Source organism: Scatophagus argus, chromosome 7 (assembly GCF_020382885.2).
Source record: "Scatophagus argus isolate fScaArg1 chromosome 7, fScaArg1.pri, whole genome shotgun sequence".
Taxonomy (NCBI): Eukaryota; Metazoa; Chordata; class Actinopteri; family Scatophagidae; genus Scatophagus; species Scatophagus argus.
In genome coordinates, this window is record NC_058499.1 from 3,833,779 (window position 1) to 3,848,687 (window position 14,909).

A 14,909-nucleotide genomic window follows, 5' to 3' on the forward strand; every position below is an offset into this window, starting at 1 on the left:
TCCCTCCCCAGCAGATGGCCCCGCCTGCAAGTGCTTGGGGTGGTGGTGGTGGTGGTGGTGCTGATGGTGGTGTTGGGGGGGCTGGTCCTTATTGATTTGGCATTTGAGATATAGCATGCAATGTAACATTTTTGGAAGGTTCTTAAAATATTTATTGCTGGTGATGCATCTCCACGGCCACCAGTTTGCTTTGCCTCTTATTTAATTAATGACATCAATGCAAATTGGGGATAGCAAATGGTCCAAATGACTGGTGGATTTTGTGAATGGAGCACTTAGTGACTGAGGAATGACGTCAGCGCAGAGCCATATCTCCTATTACTCAGCCAGGACTGAAAGGAGGCGTCCCATTGGCTTGCCATAGCATCAGAGCGACGGGATTGGCTGCAGGCGGATAATTAAACACCTACACAGTCAATGCACAAATCCAAGTGGTGGGATATATAGGCTGGTGCGTTGGCGCTGCATGCAACAGAATCGAATCAAGAGTTGTCCTGCAAGTTGAGAGAAAGTCAACTTGTTTTGCATAGAGATTCGTAGAGATATATTTATTTTTTTTTTGCTGGGTGATTATCACTGAAGGTAAGTGCTGAATTTAAATGTTGGGTGATGTGTTGGAATGGATGTGTTTGACCATAAATGTAAGTTGTTCGCATGCATGTGTGGACCTGACGTGATATGGATGCAGTCACAGTGTTAGACTGCGGCGACATGACACTGTGGGTAATGGGATTGGAGTGTGGCCGCTGGGGTCACCAGCATCACCACCACCCGATTTGCGAGGGTCCACTCTGCTCTTTGAAGGCCAAAGACCGAGATAGAGACAGGTGGGCTGGGAGAAAACTGAAGGCAGAAAGGGACAAAAAAATGAGAAGAAACCGAAGTGAAGAGCAGCAAGTGAAAGAGGGAAAAGAAAGAAGGGGAAGCAGGTCTGAGTGTGTGTGTGTGTGTGTGTGTGTGTGTGTGTGTGTGTGTGTGTGTGTGTGAGAGAGAGAGAGAGAGAGAGAGAGAGAGAGAGAGAGAGAGGGTGCTGGCAGCTCATTACACTAATGCACTGGTCCCTTAGGGAGTTGGCAAGCTTGGTGTCCCCCCCCCAACCTTGCTTTTTCACCCCTCCTCTTCCAGCACTGGCAAGAGCTTTGCACAGTCTAGAACCCCCACCTACCCCCTCTCTCTCTCTCTCTCTCTCTCTCTCTCTCTCTCTCACACACACACACACACACACAAATGCTCCCACCTGCAGCCACTCCGGGACCTGCAGCGTACAAAGCGAGAGAACTACCTGTTCTGTGCTCTTGGCTGGATGCTTTGGAGGAACAGTGTGTTTTGCAGAAGAAGAAGAGAGGGTGGGAGGGGGCACGGTTATGTGGCTCAGTTTTCAAGGGCTGTTGTGTGGAAGTAAAAGCGTAAAAGCGAGGATGTTCAGCAGGGGACCAGAGTTAATAGTGGCAAGCTGAGATGTGGGTGACAGGAAGCCTTTCTCTCTTTTTTTTTTCGTGTTACAACTTCTTCCCAGCAGCTCAAGAGGATCAGACATGAGAAAGTGTACTTTTTTGATGGGTGTTGGTTTTTGTTATGTAGATGCACTTTTGAGTGATTTGAGAACTTGTTTTAGTGGTGTGTGTGTGAGTGAACGACTGCAGTCGTGTGCACACGGAGCTGACGGTGTTGTCTTTCTCGCTGTGTAGGGGACCATGGTTATGTTGAAGATCTCCTCTTTCCTCGTTGCCTACGCCCTGGTCATTTGCCAGATGTACTGCTCACAAGCCGCACCTGCCAGGTAAGACACTCAGCATACACACTTTAACATGTTAACCTCTCAGCTGTCACGTGATGCATTTTCCTGCAACTTGAACCTAAAGTAGAACACATGTAAACTGACGATTGTTGGAGACACAAGCAAGTAGTTGGAAGGAGTGGAGGATCAATGCACAAGCAACACCTGAAAATGTTTTTCACTGCGGGAATCACGTAGAATTTGGAGTTTTATAATCAAAATTCTTTAAGTGCAGCTTGAATATGAATGAGGAGTGTTTGTGTGCGCGAGGCTGTCGGACCGAAGTGCCAATTCATTCAGAAATACAGCAGACAGTAATAACGTGCATGCACACAAACTTTAGGTATATTTGTTCTGGTTCATATTAGTAATTGTTAATGTTTGCTTAATATTAATAATTTATGATGCTAGGTTGGCACAATACAAGCAGGTCTCAATACGGACTCAGCTGAGAGTCTTTAACTTAGCAAATTTTATAAAATAAAAAGAATGTAGAGCCCATAAATTTAGTCTCATATTCAGTATGGTGCATCATGTTATACCTTGAATGAAATTGGCCTCAGTTGTTCTGGTGTGAAAAAAGGGAATAATGGAAACAAAAAATGAATCAAAAAAAAAGAGAAAAAAAGTGTACATCACTTGACGAGATCTTCATATGAAGCCACATTCAGGCCACTCCCCAGACCGTTCGCATGAAGCTATCGATTTTGTAATAAATCTAGAGCCGGCTGCACATCGGCCCCTCTCTCAGATGGGGCACTTTCTGCAGATTGTTTCCCCGCGTTGGCTGGGGGCCCTCCAACTCGGACGTCATCCCTCTCAGAGCTGGTGACGTCCCATCCGACCCCCCTGACCCCTCCTATCCATCCAGCCACTTCCACCTCCACCTCCACCACCCTAACACCACCCCTCCTTTTAGCTGCAGGTGATAATTCTACAGAAGGATTTAATGCTCCCCCAATACCTCTGACCCCTAAACCTCCCCTCTCACCCCATCACCACAGACCGGGTTTAGAGTCCATGTCAGACCGAGTCACGCTCACGGACTATGAGGCACGAAGGTTACTCAACGCCATCGTCAAGGAGTTTGTGCAGATGACAGCGGAGGAGCTGGAGCAGCAGGCAACTGAGGGAAACAGGTACACAGATGACAGAAAGTTGACTTTCTTATATTAACCCTTTTTTTAAACTTAAACAGCTAATAAAAAGTGGAAAGTTGAGCGTTGAAACTGAAATTCCTAAATTAGAAGGTAAAATGGGCTACCATGCTGTCTATTTTCTCTGGGACAAATCACATGCTGATTTAATGTTAACACCACTGAAGATGCAGTTTCTTTTAGCCCCCTTCACTTGGGTTCAGTCAGGCATAGAGGTATGTACTTCCAAGCTGACCAAAACAGAGAAAAACAGATCATTTCCAAGAATAGATGTTAAGACACAAAAAAATCCCTATTCTCTGTCATGACCCTGCTCCCGCATGGATGAGTTTGATTTTGACTTTGTTTGAATGGACTACTATTTCCAGCCTGCCTGCCGGGCATGTGAACAGTGGATGCCTAACGGAACGAATAAGTGTGCATGATGTCAATTAAGTGGAGTTGCATGGCAGTGGGAAGCGACTGGTTTCTGTTTGTTCTGTGGGTGTAAAAGATGTGACAAGGGGGGGATTGACTGGACTGGGGGTAGATAGGAGGTTTGGCGCATGAGGGGAGAGATGACAGATTCTTTGAACGGTGAGGAGAAGGGAAAAAGCATGATGATGTGGGGTGGCAGGAAGTGTTTTTTTTTTTTTTTTTTTGGGTGGGGACTTTTTTATACCTGTGATGGCATGAGAAAGAAATGCATGTGAGGGAAATGATGTATGATTGGCAGGAAAAAGAAAGACAGAGATGAAAACAGTGTTGCCTGCATGTTTTCTTCCCAAACCTATGAGCCTGTTCTCTGCATGTGTCTTGTGTGTCCCCTCCCCAACAGCATGGACAGGCCCATAACCAAGCGCTGCTCCAACCTCAGCACCTGTGTGCTGGGCAAACTGTCTCAGGAGCTGCACAAGTTGCAGACGTTCCCTCGCACGAACGTGGGAGCAGGAACGCCCGGCAAGAAGCGCAGTGCGCCTGAGAGCAACAGCTATGCAAGCTACGGCGAGACGTTTGACAGCATCTAACCCCTCCTCATCCTCTCTCAGCCCTTCTTTTACCTTTACTGCATCTCTTCCTCCTCCAGTTCTTTCCTTTCCCTCCTTTCCTCCTCCCCTGTCCTTTTCCTCTCGTCCTCCCAGTTCTTTTCCTTATTGTTTTTGGATTGGCAAGTGCATTGCATGTTGATTTTACCTGCTTGATTGACATGAGAAGAATATGACCTTTAACTGCAACCAACTTTTCAGTTTTTCTCTCCTTACCTCCTTTTATTTTTTTTTTGGCAGAGAATGATTTGTCCCTATCGTTTCAGACAGTCAGACTCAGTTTTCATAGATGTAATTCAGGAGCCGGTTCAGACATACATCTCTGTGTACTGTGCGTGGAGTCATTTGATGCAAAGCCCCTGAAATTTAAGGGTTAAGACAGATCACTTAATCGAACCATTAATAAATGATCCACTCATGCGACACCATGTTTCTTGTTCAATAAACGTATTTTTCTACCAGGAAGCCTTAGTTCATTTTCATTCTTAGGGACACTTTAAAACAGTCAGTGGGAAGTGGGACATAAAACGGACATAAATAGGATTTTAAAACGCTTAATAGCACCCTTCAAATTATCTCTGAAGCTCTCATCGAGTTCAAAGGTAAGAAAAATGACAAACTTTGAAAACTCTACAATATTTTTTAACCTTTACTTTCCACCTTCATGTTTTTCTGTGCTTTGAAAATTATTTTGACAAAAAAAAAAGAATATGTGCAGAGGTACTGTGTGTGTGGGGATCTGTGTTAACCCCTCGTTTGCTCTCCTGAAGCAGCGTTACAGCACAGAAGCGAGCCTGCAACACGGCAACCTGCGTGACTCACCGCCTGGCGGACTTCCTCAGCCGGTCGGGAGGAATGGGCAACAGCAACTTTGTCCCCACCAACGTCGGCGCCAAGGCCTTTGGAAGGCGGAGGAGAAATGTCCAGATGTGAGCCCTCCAAAACCTTCAGGAAACGGTAAATAAAGTTTCTTTTCTGTGATTGCTACCATTATTGTCATTGCTACCATTATTATTATGAAAAATATCATCAGAAAGTTAGTTGTTACGAAAGATTTTAGGGCAAAAAAAATAAAAAAGCAAAAAGCAAAATACCTAACTTGACTTTTGATTAAATTGTTTTGTTATAAATGGTTTTAAATCATGTTGGACTCACTATGTGATGATTTGTAAATGGAATAATGTCAGTGTCTCTCTTCAGTGTCATCCTTCGAAAGCCAAGCTTTAAAGCTTTTCTTTCTTTCTGTCTTTATTTTTTTTCAGAGGATGAAACCCGACAAGAAAATATCAGAAAAAACCTGAGAACAAAAATCAACAAAAACAAAACGGAACAGAAAATAAACACAGAACTGGCCCTTTATCCACTCCCTCACATTCTTACAGAATAAAAAAAAGACACGACTGGACTTCTCGTCCCCATTTCCATCCTGTTAGTGAAACCTTTAGCTTTTGGCAAATAAGAGGAAAAAAAAAAAGAAAAAAGCACTTTAGTTTATGTACATGAACAAATGAACTCCTGAAGAAAGAAAAAAAAAACATCCTGATGGTTCCTCTTTTTTATACATGAGTATCATTGGAAAATAAAATGAAATCAGCAGTGGTTATCACCTAATTTTTCTTTTCTTTTCACCTCGTTAGAGCACATTTATTCCATGCAACCCACCTCCCCTCCACATTTGAGACCCATACTCCTACATTTTCCACAATTCCCTTTCTTCCCAAGGGTACCCTGTTTCCCTGTGCGCCAGAGGGACGCCATTAAAGATCAGCCTACCCAAGGCCCCCCCACAACGGCTGTTGTCTTGTGCCTTGATGTAGAACAATTTACATGAACACGATTGTACAGCTCTGTTTCGAGACAATAAAGAAGACCCAAGCGAGGATGAAGAGAGCGAAGACAGATTAATATTGTAAACAATATTGTGAAAACAAATTTCAGCAAGATTAAAATGTATTTTAGATACACTCGGGTTTGGGGTACTTGTGTTGTTCTTCAAAAGGTTTTTAAGCATTTAGGTGTAGAAAGAGGCTGATCGATTGAGAGGCTGATTATATTATGAAAAGCTTATATTTGTACATCAATGGCTGGAATATTGATTTACAGTGTCCGTAAATTATAAAATCGTATGGCATTAGTGAACCTTGTGAGGAGAGTGTTTTGTAGTTCATTGATTCTAAATTTGACAATATCTCCCACTGACAGGTACACACCCACGTCCAGAACATTTTTAGCTCACTTGTATGATTTGGGAAAATACTGAAAAGCAAATCCACATTCTTACGGTCTACTGTTGCTCATTTTGGGTCCGACAGTCTGCAGGTGTAAACTCATCAGTTTCATTGGGAGTTTTTTCTGAGTCACACCACAGTGGCATGGATATGTTGAGATACATGATGATTCAAGAAATAAAAACTGCATGGGTAATTGCTTAATAAAAGGCAGCCAAACCTGCAGTCAGACTTGTTCTTCTTTAGCTCCACTGGAGGTAAATACACACCACTCAGTTCAATCAGAAACAGCATGTAGTTCTGTTTGCATTCATTAGGTACTGGAAGCTTTATTTTCCATGCACAAGTGTCAACACATTTCTGAGTCCGACGGTACACGACATGGATTCTGTTTTGCTTCACATACAGTTTACATTCTTCAAGCTGTCTTTACATGTTGTTCTCAGAACAGCTCACACACTGGTTCATTTTGAAATCATCAGATGCGCACTCACATGCAAGGCGATTGAACATTTTGGGGTTCTCTTGTTTTTACACCAGCACTCCAATAGGTGGCAACATAATTATCTTGACAAAAGTTTCAGTGGAGCTCTGCAGACTCTCACAGGTCTGACTCGAGTCACAAAAACATAAAGAAATAAAGTCTCCACTGTGATGAATGTGAACTCTTTGTCCACCATCTCAGCAGTTGCTCTGAGTCTGAGGCTCATTTACATTTGGATTATTTGCACAAATGATGACAGAAAATGAAAGAGAAATGACAAGGACACGAGTGATAACCTGATTACATAAAGCCTCCACACTTGATGATGTTTGAACAAAGTCAGCACGGAGGTATCAAGCTGTTCTACACATGACACAGGACCAAACTGCTGTGTTGTCGGCTCAAATTCTGAACCAGCTGTGGAAAACCAGGCATGGAAAATGATTCTTCTTTCATTTTAGTGTAGAACACTCACCTGCTCCAAACAGGAGAGAGCTAATTGTACTGGGCAGCTCTTCCAGCATATTACTTTCTGAGTGAAATTATGTGTACCACTTCAAGGACCATTGAGTAAAGGTTAGGATTATTACTGTAAAATAGCACAGGATTCTTGATCTATACTGGAAATAAAACAGTCAGTTCACATAAGATCATGTTAATTGCACAAAGTGGAGTGGATAAATATCATACAAATACATAAGTACAGTTTTATGTTATTTTTAGTCACTAATAACATTCCCTGTGTGTACTGCCAGTGGTTTGTGAAGTATTCGGAGGTGTAGTGTTTCCAGAAAAATCACAGACGGCGAGCTGAAAAAGTACTTGAAGGGAGGATAAATAAAAGCCTTTCAGTTTTAGATGACAAACATGGGATGTAAGTTAGGAAATTGAGGGGATAATGAGCCCATTCAATAAGGGTGAAATTGAAAAACAGGATACAGTTGATCCTATTTGGTTGCACGGATGAATGCCAAGTGTGCATCGGAGCAAAAACAGGATATTTGTCACAGTGTGCATCACACCCAAGAACACAAGAGCTGCCAGAACCAAGAAAAAAAAAACAAAAAACATGGATTTTTGTCAAATATTTCATTTAGTTTATAAATACAAAGAAATATGTCAAGCAACAGTTAACACCAGATATACCTTCTCCCTGCTATTGGTACTTGAAACAATAAATAACTGGCTATTAAGCCAACAGTTCAATGGGATGACTTATTAATTCCCAGATGAGAGGATATGTATGAAAATGTGTGAACCTTATCTATCGGAGTATAAACAGAAGAGGGGATTTGTGCTCTATTCCCCCCGAAGCCCTAAAACCCTCATCTGTCAGGTCCTTTCACAGTCTTTCCACTCAGACTCGCTCTGTCTTACTATCTGCTCGTCTACCCAGAATCCACATGGAAACATTTCCTGCATGACTGTGGAGAAAAAACAATAAAACCCCTACTCTCTATATTCTGATAATTGAGGGGGACGAGAAGTTGAGGACCGAGTTGTGGGTCGGTTTGGTTTTAAGCCTCTTTCTCGGCAGTAATCTAACGATCCCACTATGCCAATGAGAATAGCAGTCCTAATGACACACAGCTGCTTTGAATGGGGCCCTTCCAGTTGGAAATTAGATGGTTCGTATGAGCGAAACCAAGAAGCAAGCCCCCATCTCCAGCGAGACGAAGAAGACGTGCCGCTAGTCCGGTTCCGAGAAACCTACACCACAAACCAGTTTCAAAACCTGAGGCTTTGGAAGATGCTTCTTTTTAATGTTTGAAACGAATAGCTCATCATTTTGGGAAATAGAGAGCCGAAGTACTGATGTCATGTCCGGGCTTCTCTCATCTCTCTTCTTTTCTTTAATATGTCTTTATGAATAAAACGAAGCCTGTTAGCAAGACAAATCCACATCCACTACAGCAACTACCATAAGAAATTGTATCCTTTGGGAGTTAAACAAAGATAAAGATCGATTACTTTGTGAGCTCAGGAAAAACTGCAGCTTAAATTATTGTAACTAACACGCTCTTTCTCTAAGTCATTCTTCCAACTTTCCAACTGTAAGCTGTGCTGTCTAAAAGATTTTACAGCGTTCAGAATCAGAATCAGAATTCCTTTATTCATGCCAGAGGGGAAATTCTTTAAGTCCTTTCTGTCCTGCTGCTGTTACTCTCCACTTACCTCCTTTGTCAAACTGGGACATTTAACTTATGGGAAAAAGTGTTTGTTAAAGGCAAGAGAAAAAAGAGAGAGTGAAGCACATGACAAGGTGAGAAGCGATAAGCTGGATTTTTAGTTACTTGCACTATCTTGAACGTAACTGTGATTTTCAAAGTTTTGTGAAACATGTGAAACAAAACACTTGTGAAACAAAACACTGAGGTTCTGGTTTCACCTTGGCTCTCTGTGCACTTCTTAGATTCATGGATGCCACTCATGTGGTGGTTAGCTTAGCTTAGCATAATAAGAAGCATCGGAAACAGCAAGTTTGGCTCTTTCCATTTATTAAAAAAAAAACAACAAAAAAAACAACAATCTACTGATAGAATAAAAAAAGACATGATGTGGAGATTTGTTTATCTTTTACCAGTGTTGGGCTGGATGATGTTGCTGCTAAGATAAGCTAATCAGCTGCTGATTCTTCCCACCTATCCAAAGTAAATAAACCTAGAAATTTAAATAATCGAATCTCGCAGGGAATCACGTCAATGCATAGCAATGTGCCTCTAAATGAGCTTCGATGAGCACTCCTCTGTTGCATTTGCCAGGAAATGAGGTAAAATTTTTGAGGAAATTAGCTGTTTACATTCAGATTTAAGCTAAAGCTAATATTTATTGACTCTATATGGTGTGGCAGGCCCTTATGTGCACATTGGAGTGTGTGTGGAGAAGCCCGCTTCACACAATCACATGGTAATTATTCTATCAAGAACACGTCGCTATATTAACTGCAACAACCCGGATCAGCTGAGTTTTGTTCATAATGGGAACCAGCCGACTGCCATTTCTATTTTCACTTTCCTTCCTCATTTTTAAAGCTCCCAATTTTTCCATAAGGTAGTCATTTCCAAGTCTGATGTGAAACCAGACACCCAGGAGCATTCATGGTAAAGGTCCAGGAACAACATAAGGCCAGCCCGACATCCTCTCACCTTCCCCAATCCCCCCCCTTCTCCGGCTAGTGCGACTGTTCCTGGGAAGGTAAACACCCTTTCACCGTGTCAGAAATGGGATTTCATTCTGCTGCCATGGCAGTTCCTTCATCTGGCCCTCTTTTCTGTCCCTCCCTCTCTTTCTTCTCCTCCCCTCTCTTTGCTGCCACATCTGGAACCCAGCTCCTCTCATTTATTTATGTGGTCTGTGTTGTTCCCTTTCTTTTTTTTTAAGTCTTATTTAAAAGTGCTTTACCTTGTCTTGTTGGCAGTTTCTCTCCATCTGATGAGGTCTGCAATTACATCTCACCAAAACTGGTCACTCTACAATTACATGCTCCACCACAGAATCTAACTCCCCCCTTCCTCTGAACAGCACTGCTGCTCATATGGCAGACCGAAATAGAATAGTTTCATGTCTGTTTGGATGGCGGCCCAGCTGAAACTATGCTCCGCTGCTTGACTGACATGTGGGCTTTTTCTCCCCAAGACAAACCTTTAAGGCCAGTCACGTTCAGACTCTGAGCAGTTCGACTCCAGCAGGCTTTGGTGGTGGTTGGCCCAGCTGGGCTCCGAGACGGGAGTCAGAACGAGACGGAGACAGAGTTAGAGTGAGTGGAAGAGAGGACGGAGACAGACGGTTTGCAGTGAAGAGGACAAGAACCAGGGCCTGTAACTATGAACCCTCTTGGGAACACTTAACCTCTCAGTCAGTGACCAAGAGAATGGGTAAGTTTGGCCGTTCAGTCTATTCTCAACTCCTGGGAATGGTAAAATGATGCCGGGAAGTACTTTTCATTAAGTCATAGACAACTAAGACAGTTTAGTTTTTCAGATAATTTAAACATAAATCAATTGTGCAACGTGATTAACTTTGCATGATTAAAGGAACATGTAAAAGCAAACAAAGTATTTTCCAGCTGATGATGCAGTTGTTGTATTTTGTAAGATGCCTGCAGGGCTTTCAAACTAAGCATTTAATGTGTGGCATCTTAACCGATGTCAGAGACCCTTTTCTCTTCTAAAAGTGTTCTTGACAAATGTCCAAGTGTGCTTTTCTTTTTTTTTGATCACAGAAACCTTTAATATTTTCTAAAGATGAAAGCAGCATTCAGACTTAAAGCTTTTGATTTAAAAGGGCAGCAGTATTGATCATCTTGATGGCTGGATTCTCACAAAACTTTAATATTGTATGGGTAATACTCAAGAAGCCTTTGATTTTTAGATCCTTGCCAATAAGAGGAGATGAAAAAAATGCCAAGTCATACAAAATTATGTAGTTTGCAAAAATGTAAAAAGTAATATGTCATATACATGAGTAATGCAGTTAAATAGGCAATGCAACTGTTTACTGTTTACTCCAGTTGTGTTGACCTTGGGTTCAGTGTCCCACAACAACCAAAAGATTAGAGTTGCGGGCCATAAAACCAAAACAATCAGCTGAAAGAGGCTAAAAAGTGATACTTAATTATAGCTCCTTCATTAAAATCTTTTATGTTACACAAAGCATTTTACTCCATTATTATTATGAAAGGATTTAAGATACATGAAGTTTTCCAATTTAAAAAGACCATACTGACTTTTTGCTGAGTCAGCTGGGCCCCTTTAACCCTGTGACAACAGGGTGACGCTAAAGTGACGTTGCTTTGAGTGTGTATGCAGAGACCAAATCTCAAAGCCATTAGCATCCCTTCTGTGGGAACTTTCACCCGCCAGTTGATGCTATCTAGACAAATATGAATGGTCCTTTCAGGATACTGCTCAGTGTTCTCAATTGGAAAATATTTTATGTTTGTGTTCTGAGTCATTTTGGAACTGATCGCCATAGTGGCTATAATTGTTTGGAGTAGGCTGAGCTGGTTTGTGTGGGAGTGGTGGAAGCTGAGACTATGGAAAACAACAAAGATTACGGTGAGTCTGACTGTAATGATCAGAACTCAGCCACCACATGTCTTTACTACACGCTTGTGTGTGTGTGTGATGTGGTGACGTAAATGTGAATGTGTGTGGATGTGGCTGAGAGGGATATGTGTCATTATGTTTGTCTTCACTCTGTGTGTGTATGTGTTTGTTTATTTAGACATATGCACACTTTGTGAGTCTCTGAATGTTGTTGGTCTTAAAGCAGCGAAGCCTCAGTCGCTTTGCATGACATCACCTGTCTGCTCAGTGTAAAAGCAAGTGGAAAAAGGTCTAAGGGCTCTGAATGATAACATGAACTGAACAGCAAATATGTTGGACCAGAAGACCAGAAGCATTTCTGTGGCCATGTAAGTCATGTTGTCACAAAACTATTGAGATTGATCATCTGGAGGTATCAAAAACCAATTAGCAATCTCTGACGCTGAAAAATGAAAAGCCAGCTCAAAATGTAATAAAATGCAGTTCCTGGAATGACCACTTGAGGGCGGCTCCAAAAGTGAGTCAATCCCCGTAGACATCAATACAAAAATACCCAACTTTATAGCAGAAATAAACATGTTTACAGCCTGGTACAAAAAAACCAAAAAAACAATCAAAGCAAAAAACAACCAAACAAAAGGTTTTAGTTTTATAGCTCAGTTCCCAATTCATGATAACAGTACGGGGGCCAAATTTTTATATAACTCACTTGTTTGAATAGTTTTATGGCTTAAAGTTAGCTTACCATGAGCCATCTGCTACTCGTCACCTAAGCTAATTCAGCTAATTCAAGTCACTGAACTTGGCGTCTCGGCCATGTTTGTGCCATCTGGAGAATTTTTCCAGCAAATATCTGACAAGCCATATGTCTTGCTTTGCTGTTAATTGTAGTAACAGCAGTTTGTGCTCCACCTCTTTAGTTAGACACTGCCAAGACTATGTCCATGATTTATGTAATCTACACCAAAATACATCAAGGGGTAGCTGGAACATATTTTCTGTCTTGTTCTGTTTTTTGTATTTGCACTGTCTTGAGTCCTACACTTTGGTGCATCTTGTGACTGATTACTTCATACAACTTGACAACAGTAAACTAGGGCCATTTTGGAATCATAATCACCTGTGCCAGGCAATGTGATAGCTGCTCTTAGAACAGAAAATGATAGCTTAGCATCAGCTCATTAGAACAAGACTTCTCTGTCTTAAAGTAGTTTTCAGTTGCTCCTTTAGCGTCAGCAGATTACAAGCTATGACAGCCACTTCCCATAAACATCTGTTCAGCACTTCTATCTAATAATATCTGACTGGTAGTTACTCGGCCATGTGTTCTCCTCTCGCCTGCCTGATGAACAGCTGAGGCGGGTGTGGCCTGGTTAACATGAACCACACATGCAGGTGTGGCCCTCACTGTGCTGTCACACTATTTAATTAAGTTTCCCCTGCATGGGTGGGGCATCTTAATGTTTCCACTGTAAAAAATCTCATCTGTTCTCCTCACCCACACTCATTGTCTGAGACATTTGGACAAAGCTTTGCCAATGGAGGCTGATGACTGGCGACTGTCACTGAGGGTGTGGCTGAACTTTGTGACCACAGCTAAAGTTGGAAACGTGAAGCTGCACTTTCCTCCGCATCAGTCTGGTTCTTGAGCTTCAAGTGGCAAAAACAAACAAACACTTTGAGCTGAACCTTACCAAGTGTCTGTCCTTCTCCATTAACTGCTTCTTTATTCTAAATGAGGCAGTTTTTTCTTTGTCTGTGAGGGCCACTCACATACTGACAGACACTCAGCCACACCTGAATAAAAGCTACTTGGGATAATGTAAGAAAGCAGTTTACATTTTACCATGCAGGAGTGTGACATGTGCCCAAGCGAAATGCCACAGACCTAACTTCTACTGTTGGATTTGGCTGTGAGGAGTCTCTGCAGACAGTGTGAGAATCTGTCTTGCTCTCATTTCTGTACCACCTGCACTATAACAACATGACTGTTGGTGCCATTGTCAGACATTAATCAAGTTTGTACCAAAACTGCAGCAGCAAATTTGTGGCAACAGTTTGTTGAAGGCCCTTTTCTATTCCAGCATGACTGTGCCCCAGTGCACAAAGCAAAGCTCCATAAAGACATGGTTGGATGAGTCTGGTGTGGAAGGACCTCAACCCCATCCAACACCTTTGGGATGAACTGGAACAGAGATTGTGAGCCAGGCCTTTTTGGTCCAACATCAGTGTGTGACCTCACAAATGCTCTTCTGCATGGAAAAAATCCCACAGAAACACTCCAAAATCCTATGGAAAATCTTCCCAGAAGAGCTGGTCAGTTGTCCCAATACTTTTGTCTGTAGTGTAGTATATTTCTACATTTGAAAAGCTACAGCAACAACAGAGGCTCTTGCTGCTGCCTTTGAGTTTCTGACCTTTGACCTCTGTGGCGCACAGACAACATCTTCCTCTGCATGGAGCCAGCTGCCTGTCTCCAACTTTAATCAAAGATGCACTTTTTTCAGCTTCCAAACAGCTGCGATCAAAGAAGGTTGTGTGAAAATGTTTAAACTCTTGCTATTGATTTAAACATTATCGAATAATAATAAATATTAAACTTCTGGCCACAACATGATGCAGCACCCATGAAACCCCATCAGACAGCCTCACTATAATTTTTCTTAAATCACGAAATACAGACGTAGCACGTGCATCATGTGTGCACCTTTGACGTGGTTTTATTATGGGTAACGGTGACTGTTGACACATCACTGCAGCAGTGCTCACGACTCAGTGGAGGTTCTCTGTTCAGAGTGGGGACTCAATTAGGAGAGTGCCGGTATAAATTTTTGCGTAGGTGGGCCCAATATGGCAGCCACTCTGGGGCCCAAGGCTGGGGGATAAATCAATATCAGACTGGTTGAATTAGAGCATCAACTTGGAGCTTCTCTTGAGCTGACCTCTTTCCCTTTGCGTTATTTTCTTCTTCCCATCTTCATCTGCTAATTGGATGGAGGTTGTGAGCTTAGGTATGTTTAGCTGTCTCTTCTGTAATTGCCATCTACTGTATTTGCTCTGTGGCCCTTGTTGTGGCTCATTGGGGAGATGATGAGAGGAAATGGAGGCCTCAGTCTTGTGTGCTTTTGTTTACTATGTGATTCACTGAAGATAAAAAGGTCACCACTTACTCCTTCTTGTGAAAAAGTCT

The 14,909-nt window shown here is 42.2% G+C and overlaps 2 protein-coding genes across 6 annotated transcripts in view; both read left to right on the plus strand.

Annotated features, from left to right (window-relative positions):
* Nucleotides 1-129: 129 nt before the first annotated feature.
* LOC124062549 (calcitonin gene-related peptide-like) lies at nt 130-6,559 on the plus strand. 5 transcript variants are annotated; one of them, XM_046395409.1, is made up of 4 exons: nt 130-582; nt 1,689-1,780; nt 2,782-2,916; nt 3,752-4,854. In XM_046395409.1, the coding sequence occupies exons 2-4, from the start codon at nt 1,695-1,697 to the stop codon at nt 3,939-3,941; spliced, it is 411 nt and encodes a 136-aa protein (XP_046251365.1). In that variant the 5' UTR covers nt 130-582; nt 1,689-1,694; the 3' UTR covers nt 3,942-4,854. The 5 variants fall into 5 exon arrangements, with proteins under 5 accessions (XP_046251365.1, XP_046251366.1, XP_046251368.1 ...); XM_046395410.1 differs by lacking the exon at nt 130-582 and adding an exon at nt 5,222-6,559 and having other exon boundaries at nt 1,276-1,780; nt 4,730-4,916; XM_046395412.1 differs by lacking the exon at nt 130-582 and adding an exon at nt 5,222-6,559 and having other exon boundaries at nt 1,276-1,780; nt 4,733-4,916.
* Nucleotides 6,560-9,994: 3,435 nt separating this feature from the next.
* The window catches only part of LOC124062430 (protein inscuteable homolog), a 41,837-nt gene continuing 36,922 nt past the window's right edge, over nt 9,995-14,909 (plus strand). The window contains exon 1 of the mRNA XM_046395188.1: nt 9,995-10,546. The gene's annotated coding sequence lies outside the window, so the exon portion shown is untranslated. The remainder of the gene's footprint in view (nt 10,547-14,909) is intronic.

Bases quoted from the DNA above. Each gene is read 5' to 3' on its own strand.
- LOC124062549 (XM_046395409.1), top strand. From the start codon at position 1,695: ATGGTTATGTTGAAGATCTCCTCTTTCCTCGTTGCCTACGCCCTGGTC. The intron at 1,781-2,781 runs GTAAGACACTCA...CCATCACCACAG, and splicing joins TCACAAGCCGCACCTGCCAG to ACCGGGTTTAGAGTCCATGT. The intron at 2,917-3,751 runs GTACACAGATGA...CCTCCCCAACAG, and splicing joins CAGGCAACTGAGGGAAACAG to CATGGACAGGCCCATAACCA.